The sequence below is a fragment of the Aythya fuligula genome, chromosome 6 (genome assembly GCF_009819795.1).
Source record: "Aythya fuligula isolate bAytFul2 chromosome 6, bAytFul2.pri, whole genome shotgun sequence".
In the NCBI taxonomy this organism is placed as follows: domain Eukaryota; kingdom Metazoa; phylum Chordata; class Aves; order Anseriformes; family Anatidae; genus Aythya; species Aythya fuligula.
The window spans coordinates 23,233,287-23,253,152 of NC_045564.1; the positions used below are offsets into that span (position 1 = coordinate 23,233,287).

The 19,866-nt window shown below is 40.2% G+C and overlaps 1 protein-coding gene across 1 annotated transcript in view; it reads left to right on the forward strand.

Moving 5' to 3' along the window:
- Nucleotides 1-18,563, forward strand: part of OSBPL11 (oxysterol binding protein like 11) — a 33,300-nt gene extending 14,737 nt beyond the window's left edge. The window contains exons 4-13 of the mRNA XM_032190040.1: nt 444-523; nt 1,344-1,526; nt 4,825-5,026; nt 7,101-7,246; nt 9,259-9,399; nt 10,146-10,644; nt 12,200-12,386; nt 15,229-15,411; nt 16,021-16,174; nt 17,488-18,563. Coding sequence (XP_032045931.1) covers nt 444-523; nt 1,344-1,526; nt 4,825-5,026; nt 7,101-7,246; nt 9,259-9,399; nt 10,146-10,644; nt 12,200-12,386; nt 15,229-15,411; nt 16,021-16,174; nt 17,488-17,565 — 1,853 coding nt within the window. The 3' untranslated portion in view covers nt 17,566-18,563. The remainder of the gene's footprint in view (nt 1-443; nt 524-1,343; nt 1,527-4,824; nt 5,027-7,100; nt 7,247-9,258; nt 9,400-10,145; nt 10,645-12,199; nt 12,387-15,228; nt 15,412-16,020; nt 16,175-17,487) is intronic.
- The last annotated feature ends 1,303 nt before the right edge of the window (nt 18,564-19,866 follow it).

Genomic DNA, 19,866 nt, shown 5'->3' on the forward strand with positions numbered 1-19,866 from the left:
TGTGGCAGTTAGAGAAGCCCATTCTCTGATTTTGTAGGCTGTTGAAATCCGGGCTAATATATTTTAGTACTTCTTTCTTTGAAGATATGCTGTCTTTTTTTAAATTCAGGGCACCTTATTCTGCTTCCAGGAAAATATGGCACGTTGTTAAATTAAAATGTGTGTAGGGAGTAATTGTTGAAGTTATTTTAGTTTTATATACAGAAGTTATTTCTGTGTTACAGTTCTTTCTATGTTACAAAAATAAAAAAAAAAAAAGTACCTGCTAATTCTGTTGAACGTGATTTAATGTCATAGCTAATTACAGATCAGCTGAGCAAATTTTAGAACAAAAAAAGTTTTGTACTGTTAATGTCCGTGTCTATTTTGAAGTATCAAGCAGTTTTTTGCACATACTTTAAAATGTCTTCATGTAGGTAATTCTTTTGGTTTGCTTTTTTCAGCTACTGATGCTAAAGAACGGCAACACTGGGTTAGCAGGCTACAAATATGCACACAGCATCACACAGAAGCTATTGGAAAGGTATTGTACGATTGATATTTTCTTGGGAAAAAATAATTTAGGGTGGTGGTAGAGGTAGTTGGAAACGAACCATTCTGTTATCTAAGACAAATACTAGAAAAAGGGTGTGTGGTTTTGCTTGAAACTCATGACAAGAAAAAATTCTCTGAGTAATAGCTAACTTGTAATAGAAGTATGCTTTAGGAATGAGACAAAGTGAAGTCACTTTGCACTGAAAAGCTGACTAACCCTCCCTGACCGGGTACTGGTCAGCTGGTGTTTGATAAGGAAGTGGAGCTTAAAGGTTAGAGAACTAGTCCAGTGTTTTCCTAGACTAGACTAGACTTTTGGTGGTTGAGAACATAATACATTTTATAGAAACTCTTGGTAACCACAAAACCTACATTGTAGCTGTATAAAATCATGCTTTTAAGATAGAGCAAGCTACAAGAGGTTGATCCTGAGTTAATGTTTACTTCAATTAATAGTTGTGAATGAAATTCCATTCTCTCAAATGTGAACTCTATCCTGGCAGAATCCATTAGCTGTCAGTTTCTAGAACTGTTGCAGATCAAGGGCTAATTTTCCAGTCAGAAGTGAAAAGTATTGATCCATCTCATTTCACTGATTGTTTATAATTAGACTGTAAAACAGGGCAACTGTCAACAGATGATTCAAAATACTCTACTTAGAAATTGCTGCCAGTACATTACTATGACTTTGTCATCTGTCCTTGCTCTATACAAATTTAGAATTAAATGTTCCGCTGTACAGCTCAAATCAGAATATTTGCTGATTATTAGGAAGTAACTCTTTCTTCATGTGCTTATTTATTCACTAGAACAACCCTCCTCTGAAATCTCGCAGCTTCTCTCTTGCATCTCAAGGAAGTGGCAGCTCTCCTGGTGTGCAAAGAAGACCCAGTCAAAATGCAGTTTCTTTTTTCAATGTTGGACATCACAGATTGTCAACTGGAAAAAGAGTTCCTATTCTGCAGCCAGATCACCTTGTAGATGTTCGAGAGGTTTGTCTTCTAAATTACCTAATGATCTTTTGAAGGAATTATCATCTTATATTTAGGATTGTGGAGAAGCCTGCTATTCTTAGTTGGACATTTACATTGTCAGTTGTATGTCCCAAACTATTATTGCATAGCTGTGTGAGGTTAACTTGCCCTGGCTTGTAGTGGTATGTGGTGTATAGTCTGTGACTTTCACGCACTGCAATAGTATCCTTGTGCTCAAAATGGACTTGTGTATTCTGATCTTTGCAAGTCCTAGCAGGGTAGGTAATGAGGGTTTGACTGTTACGTCACTTACTGAGCTCTTCCTTGGAGTTACAGAAGAATTGGCTATGCTGTTCTTGTACTTTGTATGGCTAAAGAGAAATTGGTCATGACTGATGCTTAAGAATACTAGTACTGCTATCTGGTATGCTAATTCATGTCCAGGGATGGATGTGATTTGAAAAAGAGCAAAAGAAAACGAGCAATTTAGAAATACACATTTTTCCACACTTCACATTCAGATGTAGTATCTCTTGGGGATTATTACCTGATTATTATCATTCCTCCGGGAATGGAGATTACCTGTCCATCTTGTCTGACAGAATGGACTGACTGTTGGTTGGTTTAACTCATGAGTATTGACAGTGTACAAATATAAAGCTCCTTCTAAAACAGTTAGTTGCTGAATTGTGGACCTGTGTGATTTTGTAGCAGTTTTGCTATTAATGCATATTTTAATGTTAGCAGTGTAATTAGCATAGCATGATACATTCCTTGGTAAAACAAAAAGTCTCTAATGGCAGGCTTTTTAATTTAGCGAAGAAGCGTCTGGCAAGCATGGATAATTAGAAGGGTGAGGACTTGCTTCAGAAATACATTTTTCACTTTTCAGATGGCAATACAGCTTTCTAAATTCGAGGGAGGAAAGAGGAGAGTGTGTGAGTTGGAACACTGAAGCAGTGCCTTGCGTCCTGTAATTGGGATTCTCACCATGGAGGTTTTCTCAGAGTAAAGTGGAGTGAATTTTCTTAACATTGAAGAGTGCAGAACACTTTGTTACTGAGTTTAGTGACACAATATCATTATGTATCAGTTTTAATTTCTGACCTGTACAGACAAGGCTCAGTAATGATACCCCTTGTAAATGTCAGTTAGTTTGCTTACCATTTTGAAGATAAAATGCTTGGATACAACACCCACAGTTTTTTTTTTAGATGCAGTTAAAATACTTGAAATTACAAAGGGCAGGTGCGTGCCTGTTACACTTGAGCATCATACAGCACAAATACTGCAAATGCAGTTTGAGAAGCTATGGGAAGAACCCTTCTCTTTCAAATTACCTGCTGCGGGGAGATTCTTTAATTTGCCCATGAGTTGCACTGTAGCTGGTTCTTCTGTCAGTCCCTTTCCCTTCTTCTTTCCCTTGTTCTTGACTGAGTACATGTCATGCTGATGACTTGAAAAGAACACCTTGCAAAACAGGAGTTCTGAGAGGATCTTTGTGCTGACTTTGAGTAAATACAGGTGCATGCGTTTGTAAAATGAGAGCTATAGCTTGCATGCTTCTGACACCCAGTTTTCAACAGCCGTGCTTCTCTCTCCCACCCCCAGCACCATTTCTTTTTTTATACAGATCTGATTGAATAAGCAGGAAGGATTTAGGATTGCTTCAAGTATGCTCTGTGAAAGGGGAGATGTCTGTTTGGATGTTAGTGCTGAATATGACATGGGTTGTCCTGTTGTGTGACCTGATCCTGGAATCAGGCACTTGGGTGCTACTGCATGGTGAATGACTTAAGAGCAAAGGTCACAAAAAGGGCTGTGGTTGTTTGTCAATCAATTTTGTGTCCTTTTGTTAACCCAGCAGAAGTTTTTAAAACATTAGAAAAAAAGACAAAGACTTGAATTGCATTTATGACTGGGAAAAAAGGCAAGTATTGTGCTAGTTACACAGCCTTGTCCATGCAAAACATCACTGTTTTGCTAGCTTTCTGCACTGTGACACTTGGGACAGGCTCAGTCTGAATGTGCACAGTGAACTCCACTTCCAAAGAGCCAAGTGATATGCAAATTCACGCCGTAGCGTGCTCTGTAGCCAAGCCCATAAATTTTCCAAATACCACATACCGTGAAGTTGGATGAATACCTATTGCTTGAGTAGTGTAAAACCTTAAAAGCATAAAAGCAGTTCCTGGAGGAGATTGCAGGCAATGGTACAGCAAAAATAGTGAAATACTGCCAGAATTGCTAAATTAAAAACCTAAATAGTACTGTAGCAGTTAAATGCATGAATGCATCTTGGATTCTTTCAAGAGATCCTTCTTCTGCTCTGCTTAATCAATCTGTTTTTATGTTTAACTTACCTGCCAGAATGCATAATGCTCACAGGGGTAGCGGTATCCAGTTGCATTAATGCTGTTTGTTGTTCCTCCTCGGAAGAGTGACTAGCAGGTAGAGGAGTCTGCTTTCATCCCTATGATTCAAAGTCAGGCAATCTTCTGCTTCTGTAAGCTCAAAGAGGAATTCAAATAATATATTTTCTTCTGAAGACTAATGCTTGATAGCTGGTGTGCGTTACAGCTCTACCTCTTGCAGGCAAATGTGCTGTTGCAGGTTCTGTGATGTTCCAGAGGAAGCAGGAAAGGGACTGAAGGGAGAACAAGGGCAAAAATGACAACAGGAAAGTTGTAATTTCAACATGTAATTAAGGTGACAATTCTGCCACTCTTTTTACTCCCTCTGCAAAGTAAACAGTGAGATAGCACTGCCATTATGCTTACAGGACCACTGATGATAAAGGAGAATCCTGTGCAGTTTGAACTGAACTGAGTGGTAGAGCTCTTTTTCTTTAGAAGGCTGGATCCGTTCTTGTAGGGAATGAAAAGATCTGGGTACCCATGGAAAGGATCTAAGGTTCTCTTGCAGGCTGAGCAAGTCACAGAGCTTAATTATTCTTCACATGGTGTGTGTGGTTTTTTTTTTGGTGTGTGTCCCTACCAGCCAAGCCTGACAGTGTTTGCTATTTACTGTAGCAAGTACTGTGTTCTGATTCTTCTTCACTTACATGTATTACCGAAGAATCTGTGATACTCTTTTGCTCGTTAACAAGGTGCCACGTATTTTAGTGCTTATTTTGTCATGTATTTAATGACGTTTTAGTGGCTTCAAGAAGAAACAAAGTATGGTTAAATTTATATACACCTGTTACCAGGTAGTTTTATCATTGTAAAATCATTTGGGTTCCTTTTGTGTGTGTCTGCCACATCACACAGCACGCTTCCAGCACCTTCTGATAAATACCTACTTTGTTTGGTAGATGATGTCTCAGGCTGAGGGCCAGCAGAGAGACTTGATCAGGAGCATAGAATGCCTTCCTGTCTCCGGTCACCTTACGTCCTTGGATCAAGACCTATTAATGCTCAAAGCAACTTCCATGGCAACCATGAACTGCTTAAATGACTGCTTCCATATTCTCCAGTTACAACATGCTTCACAACAAAAGGGATCCTTACCAGCAGGTGGGTATAGATGTTCACAGAGAGCTGGACCCTATCACAGACAAGAAGCCGTTCCTTCTTCAGTTGTGAAAAATGCTTGCTCCACTAAATCCAGTTTCCTATGGGCAGATAAAACTGCTGGCTGCCTCATTTCTTCTGAGCTTTTGTAGAGTTTGATTACTGGTGTTGCTTAGAGCTCTTGTGAATATTTTCCTTTTTTTTTTTTCCTCTGGATTTCTTTATTTCTAATTGCTGTGGATCATCTCACAACAGAAAAAAGTACCTAAGGCACAACGAAAAGGTGGCTGCCTTTGGGATGTAACTGGCAGCTCGGGAACAGTAATAGTGGAGGGGGAACTTTATGGGGTCGAAGACTCTAAGGATATGTGTTGTCTAGCAGAGCTCTGCTGAATCTCATGCTCTTATGACTTTTTTACATACTTAATGCCTGTTGTAAGCATTTACATGTGTGTAGCTTTCATTTCTAGTTAAGCATTCAAATACAAAACTCTGAATTTGAATGGGATATTACTAATACTGTTTAGGTATCAATATTCATATTTTGGCTTAACATACTTGTCTGAAACACAAACTAAAATAAATATTGAATTCCTTTCTGAGGTGTGGACAGCCTTGTAGGCAAATGCAAATTGGCTAAAGTTTAAAACAACAAAAAAAAAAATACCTACCACCTACAAAAAGAACACACTACAACTAACAAATGACAAAAAACAAAACAAAAACACAGAAACAAAAAACAACACCACAAAACCCAAAGCCTAATATGTTGCTATGCCTGCACAGTCAAATAGCTTAAAGTGAATAGGTGCTTACTAGAATTGTTCCACCAAATTTGTGTGCAGCGTACAGAACTGAGAATCTGGTTTTCTATTTGAAAAATCACAATAAGATGCAAAGAATTTACAAGAGCTTACTCAGTGCCTTTTTGTAAACAAGATTTGTGGATACTCATGCTTGTATTATACAACAGATATGTCAGACATAAGTATGCCAAAAAGTACACTCATAATTAGTCTCTTACCTTTCCCATATTCTTATTGTATTTGTAGTACTTGCTTTGCCAGTGCATATTAGTTCAAAGGTGTAATTAATTTAGCTTTTACCATGAAATAAAGGATTTATATTGTTAAATAGTTAAAGCTAAAGTTATCTAGGTAAATCCTAGAGATGGGTGGAGAGGGGAGGACCAGCAAATAGGATGATGCATAATTGAGGCTGGAGTTAAAAACTGAACATTAAAAGCAGAAGATCTGGAAAGGACGGACTGTGGATAAGATAGGAAGGGACAGCAACCTTCCTGGTGTTGGTTCCTAAGCCCAGGGAGCTGCTCTATTGGTGCTACAAGTTCTGGCTTCCTAATAACTTCTGCGTTTGCAACCTAACTGAGATGGCTTGTTACAGTTTGTTTTTCTTCATCAAACCCTACTGGAGTCACCTGTACACTTATTAGCCTTTGAAAAAGAATGGAACATTTGCATTATTGATGAGGAACTTGATCCATTGTGGTAAATTAGCCAGGAGTAACTAGAGATGCTGGGATCATTGAGTGGGTAATAGCTTTCCAAGCCCTGCAGCTTTTTTTAAGCACCTATTATTTATTCAACAGCGTGTGCCTGCCTCCTTTGCAGCCAAGAAAAGGCGACTGCCCTCTCCAGAGAAAACATTGGCAGTGAAACTTTTCCTGCTCCAACTTTTTTTAGTCTAGAATCGAGCTGGGTTTGAGAAGGTACAAAAAAGTGCACCGCTTACTTCCAGTTCAAGAAAACTGTCAGGGTTACGTTCGGGTGATATTGGGTTCTTCCTGAAGTGTCTGATTACACCTTTCCTGACACCAACTAGTTCCTCCAGTACAAGTTGCACATATTACAGCTCGCCAATCGCAGGGTTTGTGCTAATGATCGCTGGAGGTGGTGTCTCATTGCACCACCTTTGTTCGGTGGCTGCTGAAGGGATTGGCTGCAGAAGGAACGATCTGCTTTCAGCTTTTTCTTCAAAAAGCTGTTTTGTGAAAACTGCTGTTTGTTGACCTTCCGGAGGATGAAAAAGTTTCAGCGCAAACTTTCTTTTGCTTCAGGAACAACGATCAATTGGCTGGAACCAAAGATACCTCTTTCAAACCACTTCAAAAATGGAGCAGCTCAGAATTTCCCAGCAGAGATAAACAAGCCAGCATCTGTCAGAGAAGAGCAGTGCATCGCAGAGCCCTGCCAGCTAACAAGGGTAAGGTAATGTGAAAATCCTCTTTCTGTGGGGAATTATTTTGAGGAATATCTGTTTTGATCATATTATGTGAATATGATTTAAATACAATTCTTATGCTTTTCAATTAGCTGGTTTAGAGGACGAGTGAGTGGAGTTGCAGTAAATTAAAGTTGCATACCTTGCTTTTTCAATACATTTTGCTGCTTTCTGGAACAAGCTGTCAAAAAGAGGGAGCCAATTGGGAGGGAATGTAAGGTGTTGAAATAGGCACTATTCCTTTGCATTTTGATCTAAAACAACTGGAAATTGAAGTGCAAAAAAAACTAATTGGAATTCATGATGCTCTCAAAATAAACCCAAGAAGAACTGCCTAAGTAGATGAGAGACAAAATTGCCAGTCTCCAGCTATTAAATCTCCCTGTCCTTCTTTTCCAGTTCTTACTGCATCTGTTTTTTTTAATCTGAGCAACTCTCATCACTTGACTTCAGGATGGCTTACTGTTTTGAAATACAGCTATAGCCTATATCATTATAACTGTCAAAAAGAATATGAAGTGCAAAATACTAAAGTAAAAGAACAGGATTATTTAAAAAGAACATGATTTCCCAACTGAGGTAGAAAATTGTAATTACATTATTTCTATACCAGTTGTTTTCACACAGTTCTTTGCATAAGACTGTATCATTATGAAAAGGCAATGTGCTGTATGTCCTTGCAGCAGCATGTTTCACTTTGCTGTCTTTTAGCAATATAAAACCTGAAGATTTTTTGGTTGCCATAGTTTATATGTTTTTAAATAATTCAGACTAGTTTTCATGAAATACAAAAAAAAAAAAAAACACCCACAAACAAAAAGCAAACGAACCAAGAGCTTTCAAATTTATCACTTTGATTCCTTCCTTCTTATAATAGTGAAGGGAGTTAATACCAGGCTGGATGGGGCCTTGGCCAACCTGATCTAGTGGATGGCATCCCTTCCTATGGCACAGGGGTTGGAGTTAAATGATCCTTAAGGTCCCTTCCGGCCTGAGCCATTCTATGAGGCCAAGTGCTTAATGTGTGCTCCTGTCTGTAGTTGAGGTATGCCTAGTATTATCACACTCCATATTTTCAGCTCTGTTATTTACAATAGCAGAATGGTGTCGCATCCTTGGCAAGGACTCACCTGTGTGATACTGTGTCTTCCGTCAGGTTATGGGCTCTGCACAAGGTTGTGGTCCCTGGTGTTTTCTGTCGTGGTTGGGTGTGACAAAAATTTTCCTTGAGCTGATGGCGGCTGACCAAGGGAGAAGGTCTGCCTTTGGGCAGACGCATATCGCTGCCCTCTGGTGGCATTCAGTTCATCTCCCCTCTGCACCTGCCTCCTTCCAGCTGTTTGTCCTTAAGAAGACGCTACTCAGAGCTGGAAATGCACCTCCCTTCCACTGAAGCATTCATCTTTCCTGCTTGCGGGATGGTGGTTGTTGAAATGGTGCTCATTTTATTTCTGCTAGTCTGTCTGGGCACTTGAGTTGTACTAACAGAGGCCTGTAGATACGTTAATTGTCATCTTGCATGACAGGAAGCAGGTAACTAGGAACTACTCTTTGATGCAGCCTTTGAAACGATGATGGCAACAACACTGGAAGGAGTTGAGGTGGTAGTGTAGAGGTGGAAGGGTGTCATCAAGGTGGCCAGAATTCCTGCTAGCTTTTGCTTCACTATTTTCGTATGTGTAAAAGGCTTGCCATTCTATTAGTTCACAAAGCTACAGGAAAACAAGTCATGTTTGCTTTTATGCTCTTTTCTGACCTGTGTGAGAGATGATGAGAAATCTTAGCCAGAATATTCTAAGTAAAATCTGCACTGAGTGATCTCAATGGCCTTTTGAGTTCTTCAGCAGCCTCGGAGAATATCCTACTCTGTAGGCCTTTGCAGGGATTTGGTTAGTCTCTTTTATCATGCAGGGATAGTTACAATATTAAATCCTTTTTCGGATACTGTGTGGACAGTCCCATCTCTGAGCTGATGTTTATGGCTCTTATTGCAGGAACCTGAAGAAATAAATCCAGATGAGGAGCTGGAGGATATCGGTGATGATAAAGAAGATAACGTGGGAGCAGTGGAGGAGCAGCGCAGTGTTATCTTGCATCTCTTGTCTCAGCTGAAACTTGGCATGGACTTAACAAGAGTAAGTAACTGAAGTGTGAAGACACCTCTTTGAATGCAGCTGATTTAAATGGACTGTTGGATCTCATGGTTGAGACACTCTGTCTTGCTCATTACAACACAGTAAATGACATGAGGTTAGTTGCCACTATGGGGAAGGAAAAGACTGATATAGCCTCTTTCTTTAAAATATTTTCATGGCCCAGCAAGAGATACCACTTCTTTTTTGTCGTGGTGGATAAATATGAGGAAGTTATAAGATCCTCTGCTCAAAGGTAAAGGATTAATTTAATTTCTGATTGATGGTTGTCCTATTTTCTGTGGTGAGAGACTCTGCAGGCTGTCAAGCGTATTGGCATAGCTTGCATGCTTTTCTCTCCATTAGACAAAACCTTTCATAACTTCTATTCGGAACCTTCCTTGCTATAGTTTGAGCTCCTTCCTGCTTGTTTTCTCCTCTGCAGACATGTGGAACACATTATCTCTTTCTTTGCAGTTGATTTATTTATGCTAGGGTTGCTCAGTCCCTTTCAAACACTTCTGTCCTAATTGTACCTATTATGTTCTTTTTTCCTTGTAAATTAATTTTGAGACCTCAGATCAGCTCTGTTTCCCTCATACCTTTGAAGAGGGACAATAAGGTTCAGTCTGCAAGTGCAGTGTCCAAAGCAAGACGGAATGAAAACTGACACCTGAAAACTTCCCTTATAAAAATGCCTGCCTCTTCATTTCACTTACGAGGTGTTCTGGGGTTTTGTTTTATTTCAGGTGGTTCTTCCTACTTTTATTTTAGAGAAGCGATCGTTGTTGGAGATGTATGCGGACTTCATGTCCCACCCGGATCTCTTCATTGCAATCACAAACGGCACCACCCCCGAGGAGAGGATGATCCGCTTCGTTGAGTATTATCTCACTTCGTTTCATGAAGGTCGCAAAGGAGCTATCGCCAAGAAACCGTACAATCCCATCATCGGGGAAACGTTTCACTGCTCTTGGAGGATGCCGAAGAGTGAAGTAGCTGCTGACACTGGCAGTAACTTACCTGCTCACTCCCCCTCAGAGCAAGTAACTCTGTCTAAAGATCTGGAAGGCCAAACAGAGTCGGACTACTATACAGTAAAATTTGTGGCTGAGCAAGTGTCCCACCATCCTCCCGTCTCAGGGTTTTATGCTGAGTGTGTAGAGAGGAAGATGTGTGTCAATGCTCACGTCTGGACAAAAAGTAAATTCTTAGGAATGTCAATAGGAGTGACAATGGTTGGTGAGGGTAAGCATAATGTTTTTCCTTTTCACTTTAGAATATTGTTAAAAATGCTAATTTGAGAGAAAAACTTGATGTACTTTTGCCAGAGGCACACAACAAGTGAATGCTGCTTGGTAGTTTTGTTTCAAAGACTCTTCAGAAAAATCTGCTTGTGGAGGTGTCAGTTGCTGTTGTGGGTTTTCATTTTTTTCTTGTACTTCTGGTTCTCCTTTAATCTCAGATCTGAGAGCCTTAATGTACAGTCGTTTGGTGATTTAGTACTTTACAAAGCACAGAAGATACTGCAAGCTCTCATTATAAGCAGCAGTTTTCATACTGGGAGAGAGGGGGGATGACACACTACATAAGTTTACTCTTTGCCAAAAATCAGGATTGTATTTGGAAATAAAATGTTGAATTTCAAACCAAAGGGCAGTTACTGCAAATCAGTGTTTGTGAATGTTCCCAAGCATTGGACGAATTAACTTCCATCAGATATTTATTAAATAGAAGTGTTATTCATTTGCATGTATTGCTCTTCTGTATCTTACTGTTTAAGTTTTAATTGGATCTGTTAGGGACAGAGGAGGGTAACTGTAATTTCCATTTAGTGCTAGTAATTCCTGCAAGACATGAGACAGCATTGCCCACTCTGTGCTCCTCGTGTATATTGCACAGCCACGGGGGCGTGAGGGGACAGGCATGTAACTGCAAACTGCATACCTGACAAGGGAGTGAGCACGGCAGGAGATGTGGAAGGCACATCTCGATGCTTTGCCTGTAGCAGGTAACTTCACAAGCTCATGTCTCCTCTAGGGTATTTCTCAAATCATGTCACGAGTCTGAAAAACAAGAGAAACTTAGAAAAGTAATGTCAGAGGTGCACAGTGATGGCATGGTCGATGCAGACAGCAGTCAGTTGTTATGCTATGATTTTGTAATGCTGAGAGGTAGATTTTGTGTGGTGTCTTTTTTTTTTTTTTTTTTTTTGGTAGGACTCAAACAAAACCATGTATCTTAAAGCCCAAAGAAAAATTCTAGTTTTTATGAGATTCTTGACATTTATTGCAAAAGCTACTGTCAGGAAAGAGTTGAGTTTATCTTGGCAGGTAAGTGTAGCAGGGAAGATTCTCTGCTATCTGCCTTCAGATAGGGTAGGATCTATTAAGTAGAGAGGAAATGGAACAGGAATATTACCCTCCCTCAAGAACTGCAGCTCAGGGTACTCACTCATTATTTCCTTTTGGCAGCGTAAATCTTGTGTTGCTGTGTTCTGGAACTGCTTTTAAGACAGCAACAGCCCTTTCACATACGACTGAAAAGTATGTTGCACAGCACAGTATTGTACTTTGTAGATCAATATTGTTAGGATAAATGCATTTTTCTTTTTTGAAATATTGTGGTACTCAGGTTAGTACTTTCTATCGAGAAACATTTTCCTGAATCTGTAATAAATGTCATTTGTGTGAGGAGTCTGTGAGGAAATGTAGTCAGATGCAGTATTGGATATATTTCAATCACTAACTTGATCATTTCTAAAATGGTGCTAATTTAAGGTGTCCTAAATTTCTTCACACAGGTCTCTTAAGTCTCTTGGAACATGAGGAGGAATATACTTTCTCTCTGCCCTGTGCATACGCTCGATCAATTTTAACCGTTCCCTGGGTAGAACTGGGAGGAAAAGTCAACATCAACTGTGCAAAGACTGGCTATTCTGCAAGTATCAACTTCCACACCAAGCCCTTGTATGGTGGCAAATTGCATCGGTGAGGACGCTTCTTTTTTTTCCCTATTTTTCTACATAGTTTTGTGCTCTAGAACTCCGGTAGCTATGCAACTGCCCTGTTCTGGGTGCTGAGTAACAGTGTTTTGATAGTCTGAGAGTTAGCTGTTTTTGCTGCTCATGAATACTTGAGGTGGGTATCGCTGTGGTCTTAATATCCCTGCTTCTTGTGATCCTCAAGGAAAAGTTAGGTTGTTTGTAGAGGCAGTAAGGGAATTCCATGTTTGTCTGACTCTTGGTTCAAACTGCTGGGAAAACAGGGCTCCTGACTTTTCTTCCTGGCTGCTGCAGATTTCTTAATGCTGACTTAGTATTTCTTGGTTTTCCATTTGCATGTTGCTTGAAATGAGGCTGATCCTACCGCCACAAAGGGTTGTGTGTTTGTAACGTGCTTTGTAGTTGTATTCCCTTGCATTTCTTTGCTGAATACCTCAGCAGTGTTACTTGTCATATGGAAGGAGTCCCCAGCTGGCATTTAATGAAAAAGTAAAAACACTACAGACAATGTGAGTAAATAGTCTTCTGTTAGTTAGTGGTCTTCCTCTTATGCTTCTCATACAGAAATTCTATCAAATTTAAGCAACTTAAGGAGAACCTCCAGGTAGACATACCTCCCCAGCCCAGTGGCATCTGGAGAACTGAAGCTTGTGTGATGAAAAAGCATCATGATTGAAACAGAGCAAAAACGTATCATTTGGGATCCTTATTTCCACTGTTCAGACTATTCCTTACATCTTTCAATAGCTCCTCTTATGCCATAAAAATAAGCCATAAATTTCACTTTAATAATTTGGTTTCGGAAAATGTTTTGTTATTTGTGTCGATGAAATTATTCATGGATATAGAGGCTTTCTTGGCCAGATCTGTTCAAGGTGCTGTAACTCCTGGAAATGTGACATGGCTATGACTGGACATTTCCAAAAGGAACCTCTTGATGGGGAGGCAGCAGCGTTGTCATGGTTATGCAGAACGTGAGTGAGTTGCCATGGCAATGTTACGGATTTTTGTAGTGACCCTTGTTAGAGCTCAGCTAGGTATCGGCTCCTTGGTCCTGCACCCCTTTAGCTTTCTGAAACTGAGGATTTAGTAATAACTAGGCATATAGCAATCATGCCAAGTTAGCAAATAAACGCTACCAGGTTTTTAATCACCATTAGTTCAGGCAGATAATCATCATCTGCAATGCTGGGAATGGTTGTATGCCATAGAGTAATACAACAGGAGGAAATAGAGGTCACAATAAGTTTCATTTAGCTGCTCAGCACTGCACCTTGTAATGCTGCACGAGTGATAAAACCTTATTTGCTTTAAGCTAAGTAGAGGCAACAATTTTATGACTGCTATTAAAGTACTGGGTTGTCAGTGTCACCACACAGCACTTGGAAAGATGAAGAGCTCAGTCCTGGAGAGATGTAAGTGCAAAGCCTGGACGTGCAGGTCTCTGCCGTGCTGTGGATGCAGCCTATTTGCAGATCTGCAGGAAGGAGGACAAGGGGCTTCAGCGAGGGCTGAGAGCCCCACGGTGAGAAGGCAAGACAAAATGAAGGCTACTGGCTTGTGGCCTGCTCCTTCAGTTATTTTCAGAAACTGTTACCATTTGTTAACTTCAGGAAAAAACAGCTGAATGTAAATGTGCTCTTATTGCCCATGTTACACTAACTCAGTCCTCTTTTCATGAATGAATCTTAAATTTTTGTAATAGAAAACTGTGCTTGAGCACTAGGGCATGGGTAGATACAGATGGAGGTGACCAGTGCATATGAAAGAGGGAACGTGGCACAGCTGTGTGCTGCTCTCCTCCTTCCTCAGAGTTTCTGGTGCTTTTGTGTGGGCAAGGTGGGAGCACAGAGGAGCTGCTTTCCATTGTGTGCAGCTGTTCAGGGTAAGTGAGAGCAGACCAGTGGTGTGGAGTTGGATATGATTATAGAAGCTGTGCAAAGGTAATTGGAGTTTAGCTGAAGCTGGAGATAGTGTCCTTTGAAACTTGCAGCACCTGACAAGTGAGAGCATGTCTTAAGCATTGTTTGCAGAGTTTGTGAACACACTAGTTTGCTCTTTCTGGGAGGAAGAATCACAACTTCTACTTGAACGTGGTAATTTGCAATATGCTCGGTACGTTTCTGCTCTTTAATTCGTGATGAAATGGGTGTCAGGTGGCCTTTGGACAGGTCTTGATGTTGAAAAGAAAAATGTGTGTGTGTGCTTATGGCAATACTTGAACTTCATCTGAGCGAGACTTTGGATGAGATGTTGGATATTAGAAAGACATTTTTAATACCTTGTTATCCTGATTCATCCGGTAGTGTGGAATTTCCTACCTTGCCTTCTGCCTTTGTGTGTGTGATGCTTATATGAGCAACATAGATATGAGACCACTTACATATGGAGAACAGTGGCATAAAATAAAGTGCCAGCAGGTAGTGAGATAGTCCCGGTAAAAAGCTGCATTTTTATTTGTATTTTTAAAATTTGAACTATATACCTGATGTGGTATTGAAATGGAAATGATCAATTCCTTGTTACATGTGATATACTTTGCGTTAGTTCCTTTTTCACTTCAAATCCCACTAAAAGGTTTGAAACAAGTTTAAGCTGAAGCCAAAAACTGAGTTTCCTGAGTAACGTGAAGAGAACTGGAGCAATGAGTGAAAGTCACTTTGTTCTTTGAGCTTCTCCATGCAAATGCAATTCAAGCAACTGACATTTGTAAAGGCAGTGTGACAAGTGTACAAACTCATTCAGAATGGAGATGTGATTAATGCAATGAATAGTCTTAAGGTGGCTTTAGCCATGGCCTTTTAAGAATAAAAACTAACGTTCCCTAGAGTCACGGGTGAAGTGAAGCAGAACACGACAAACACAGTGGTGTGCAGAGTGCAAGGAGAGTGGAACAGCATGCTCGAGTTCACCTACAGCAACGGGGAGACAAAACACGTGGACTTGACAAAACTGGTGGTGACAAGAAAGCGAGTCCGGCCCATCGAGAAGCAAGGACCATTTGAATCTAGGTAAAATATCTGGTTATTGCCATCTGACCCTTTTTGTCCTGAGCAGTCTGGTGAATACTCTGGGAAGACCTACAAATGGAGATATTATTTGTGAATAATGCTTAGCAGCACTGATCTTTATTTGCTTTTAAAAAACAAAACAACAACGAAGCCCCCCAAATTAAGTGCATAATGGTGATGAGAAATCAGTGTGCACAGGCATGTGGTTGTTTACCTTGTCCCTTTTGTTCATGGACAGAGTCTTATGAGTTGAAGTGCTGCTAGAGCAAAGCCTTGTTATCTGCTCTGTTTTTAACCATCAGCTATGCATCTGGGCAGTTCCTGCCAAGGGAGGTCCTCCCAAGAAACTGCCTGTTGAATTCCACTTCCACAGCAGCTTCTAAAGGCAAACAGACGTTAGACTGGCACAGCCAAAGCCTCAGAGCCATTCTATCTGTTCCATACTGCTGCTGCAGATGTAACGCTTGGCCACAAGCCCTTCCATCTGTGCTGCACCATTATGTTTTGTCCTGTGTAAGTGGAGGGGAGCGTGCAGTGATTTTGCTCTGCAGTGTGAGGCTGCAGACTGAGAAAACTTCTGAAAACTAAAGTTATAAACTTCGTTTGTAGGAGGCTGTGGCAACATGTAACAGAGTCTCTGCGGGATGGAGACATCGATAAAGCTACAGAGCACAAGCGAGCCCTTGAAGAACGACAGAGGAATGAAGAGAGGCTTCGTGCTGAAACAGAAACACCTTGGTGTACTAAATACTTCCTCAAAGAAGTAAGTCCCGAAGTAGATAGCTGTTGATGAAGGTAAAGGCAAAGCAAGTGAATGTGTGGGTATGTGTCCTGTCAGAACAGAGTATTTGGCCTTGGGTCTTACAGATTAGCTCCATGGGATCCAGAGGAGTAAGGTGACATACCAGCTGCCAAGTGTGACTTTACCTTTCATTTCCCAAATGCTCTTGTTTTGTAATACTGTGCAATGAGATATTTGCCTGTTCTGTGATTCTCCCTTTTACTGAGCTCTTCCCCATGGCGTGTGGAAAATGGCTTTACACTGCTGTACAAGCAGACTGCCACAGTAAATACCTGAGGAAAAAAATCAGCTGTACTAAATGTGCTTATGCTGCATGTAAACGCAAAATATTATTGTTAGGAAGGAAAACAAATTTATTCTGTATTTTGAACTTCCTGTTCTTACACGTTACGTTTTGGATGGAGCTTATTTGTTCAGTGGCTTATCCTGCATTGCAGTAATGGTAGTAGTAATAATATAGTAAGACTTGAGTTGAACTGCAGGCTGCCCAGGAAGACAGGAGACAGCTGATGTGGTAACTTTAAAATAGGCTTTCCTGGTGATCCAGGTGATAATGGAACTGCATCAAGATCTTTGAGCTCCATGCAAGAGGTTAGGACTCAGCTAAAACCTAACTGTGAAACCTTTACCTACTAAATTGCAGTAGTGTGACCCCCCTGCCTTTCTCTTCAAGGTATCTGGTCTAGCAAGGTTTTAAAGTATAGGTTAGAAAAGTGGTGTGTGTGGTGGTTGTTGTTTTTGTTTTTTTGAGGACCATTAGCTCCAATAAACTTTTCTGTTCCATAAAGCTATGTTAGCATGATCAGCTCTGATTTAGATGTTTATGTTGTTAGTATCTAGATTTAGATGAGGTCGACTTCTGTCACTAATATGAGAAAGATCTAGCCAGAAAACTTTAAATGTAGTCCAGAGCCACTTATTTCCAAGAAAACGGGCTGTATTAGAGTTAATAATCACTGGATAGCTGCCCCTCTGCTGGTGCCTTATTTTGCCTTTTTAAAGAAATCTGGATCGTGGAGTTGAGAAGAATGGCTTTCTATCTGGGTTAATTGCGAGTGCAGCCAGTTCCCAGAGTGCGCTGTAGCTCAGCGGGAGTCGTGCATGTTCTGAAGCAGTCTCAGAAGCCTGCAGAGTTGATCTGTCTTAGTCTGTAGGAGTTAAAGTTAGAAGCTATGTCCCTCTAGTTTTCACAGCTATCAGTCTACTAGTTCTGTGAAGAGACTTCTACCGAGGCAGTGTCTGTATTATGACTGTGTTTTCTCTTTAAATTGCAGGGAGATGGCTGGGTTTATCATAAACCCCTTTGGAAAGCAGTCTCTGCTGTGCAAGCTCAGCAAACGGACACTAACTAGAAAAGCTGCTTACAGATGAGTTTCCTGTTTCTGATATTCTCTCTTTCCCTGTCTCTCGAAACACAGTAATCACACTGAGTGTCCCCTTTTTATGTAATAGTGAAAGCTTAAATGAGCATAAAGAAATAAACTAGGGCACTTTAAAGCTATTCAAAACGAGGTGGTAGAGACAAACTTGCCAGATACATCCAACCAACTTGTTTTTTTGTATGATCCAGAAGATTTTATCCAACTTCTATAAGATTCTTCTAAGTAGGTGCGATTGCAAAAGCTGCCTAAGAGAAAGAACTGTTTGGTTTTTGGAGTGACGTGGGAACCTTTTTCTACATCAAGCTCTAATAACTGAAACATGCTCAGTACCCATGTAGACAACAGCAACAACAAATTGCTGCTTTTATGCCCGGCGTTAAACCTTTTTTGGCAAAAACTGGAGAGGTGTTTGGAAGACACGCCTGAAATCAGCGTTAAGAAACAACTGGATTGTGACAACTTTTTTCTTCAGAGAGAATGCGTGCATGCTTCGGAGGAATATGGAATATACGTAGAGACTACCTTTCTTTTTTATGGATTTATAAAAGCAATTAGAATTGTAACCATGGAGAAATTTTTCCTCTGAAACATTTTAATATACTTGAAATAATTGACTTGAATTGGAAAAGTAATTTGAACACTTTTCAACTCCTAATTTTATTAAATCTTTGAGTGACTTTGATTTTTTTCTCACGTTGTAATGTACTGAGGTTTGGCCTCTTCTCCTCCACCTTCCCCTTCTAAGGACTAAGGCTTTCAAACAGAACAGAAACTACACAATTTTGTATTTAAACTTCTCTACCCATCAAATCATCGCAAAGGTGAAGTATCAGTGTTACAAACTATCCTTTGGATTGTTTTGGTTTTTCTCCTGTGGTGTTACTCAGAACAAAGCAGTGAAATGTGACCTGTGAATACATGGACTGTAGGCTTTGGTTTTTCATCTTACCATAAAAAAAAAAAAAAAAGCAAAAAGCTGATTATGCTGAAGACTGGGTATTGATTTGAAACACAATCAGATATCAGGAAACTGTATTCAGGTACAAACATCCTTTGTTTTTTATAACTATTTTATTGAGGTCTAAGAATTGCTGGCAATTAAGAATAGTACCTATTATGGCTTTCATTATTGTTGTAACTACAAGCTACCTTAATTTTTCCAACAGTGGTGCCTTACTCTGTTTTTTCTTCTGATGTAGTCTTCCAGTCAGTGTATATAACATTATCTGCCACTTCCCAGCCATGGCAATGGCTGCACCTGATCCATCCTCATGAGAACTCACATCTTTGTGATCTGGTAAGATGTTTTCTGCGGAGAAGATACAAGTGTAAGAATGCATCAGAAGGTTTAAATAACCATGTTAACTTTTCACACAAACTGTAAATTGTGCAAAAGAAAAAGTTGGATTTATGCACAACTATGTTGATTTTTTTTTTTTTCTGTGAAATGCACTGAGATCTCCATGCGAGTTACCGTCCCTTTGTGAGAGGTGGGGGTGGGGGTAATAAAACTACAAAATAAAAAATTTGTTCTGTTTGCTTTCCTAGAGATCAGGTGGCCAGGAAGAATTGATTGGTGTCTTTTATGCTGGAGATCTGTCTGTTGGGGCTTTCACTGGCCCTTAAAGCGAGATATTTTGGCACTGTGCACTTCAGTAGTAACTCTATTCTCCAGCAGAAGAATGTGTTTTAGACCCTGCTGTCTTGTTTGTGATATTCTATACAACTACCCTGTCTTCTTAGTTTTGGTTATCTATTGGGCATTTTCATGTTCAACCAGGAATAAAAATAAAAATGAAAACAATGGGATTAGTTCCTCCTTGTTTCTGGTTCTGCAGCACGTTTGGGACATGCTTCTCAGGCAACTCAAGGATTTGGGGTAGGAATCATGGTGGCAGCATGTGGGCTTCCTCTGCCTAGGAGTTCTTCAGTACCTGTGCCAAACTGGGGGTGGGCAGAGGGGAGGAACATAGATTGACAATGCTTTGTATGTTTCCTAGGTGTTTTATCTCTGTCACATGGTGGATGCTCTTTAAATAAACAGCAAGGGCTCTGGTGCAAGGTCCAAACCTATTCCCCTGGTGTATGCTCAGCTGATAAACTTGTGCTTATTAAAATAGAGATCCATGACTCAGTTGCTGAGCTCTGGTTGAAACTTTGATTTGTTAGTGTGTCAAGGTGATAGCTGTGAGGCAGACTGGAAAGCTCACATATTGACCCTAAACTCATTTGCATTCCTTATATAATGTAAGTCAAGTTATTTCTCTTCCA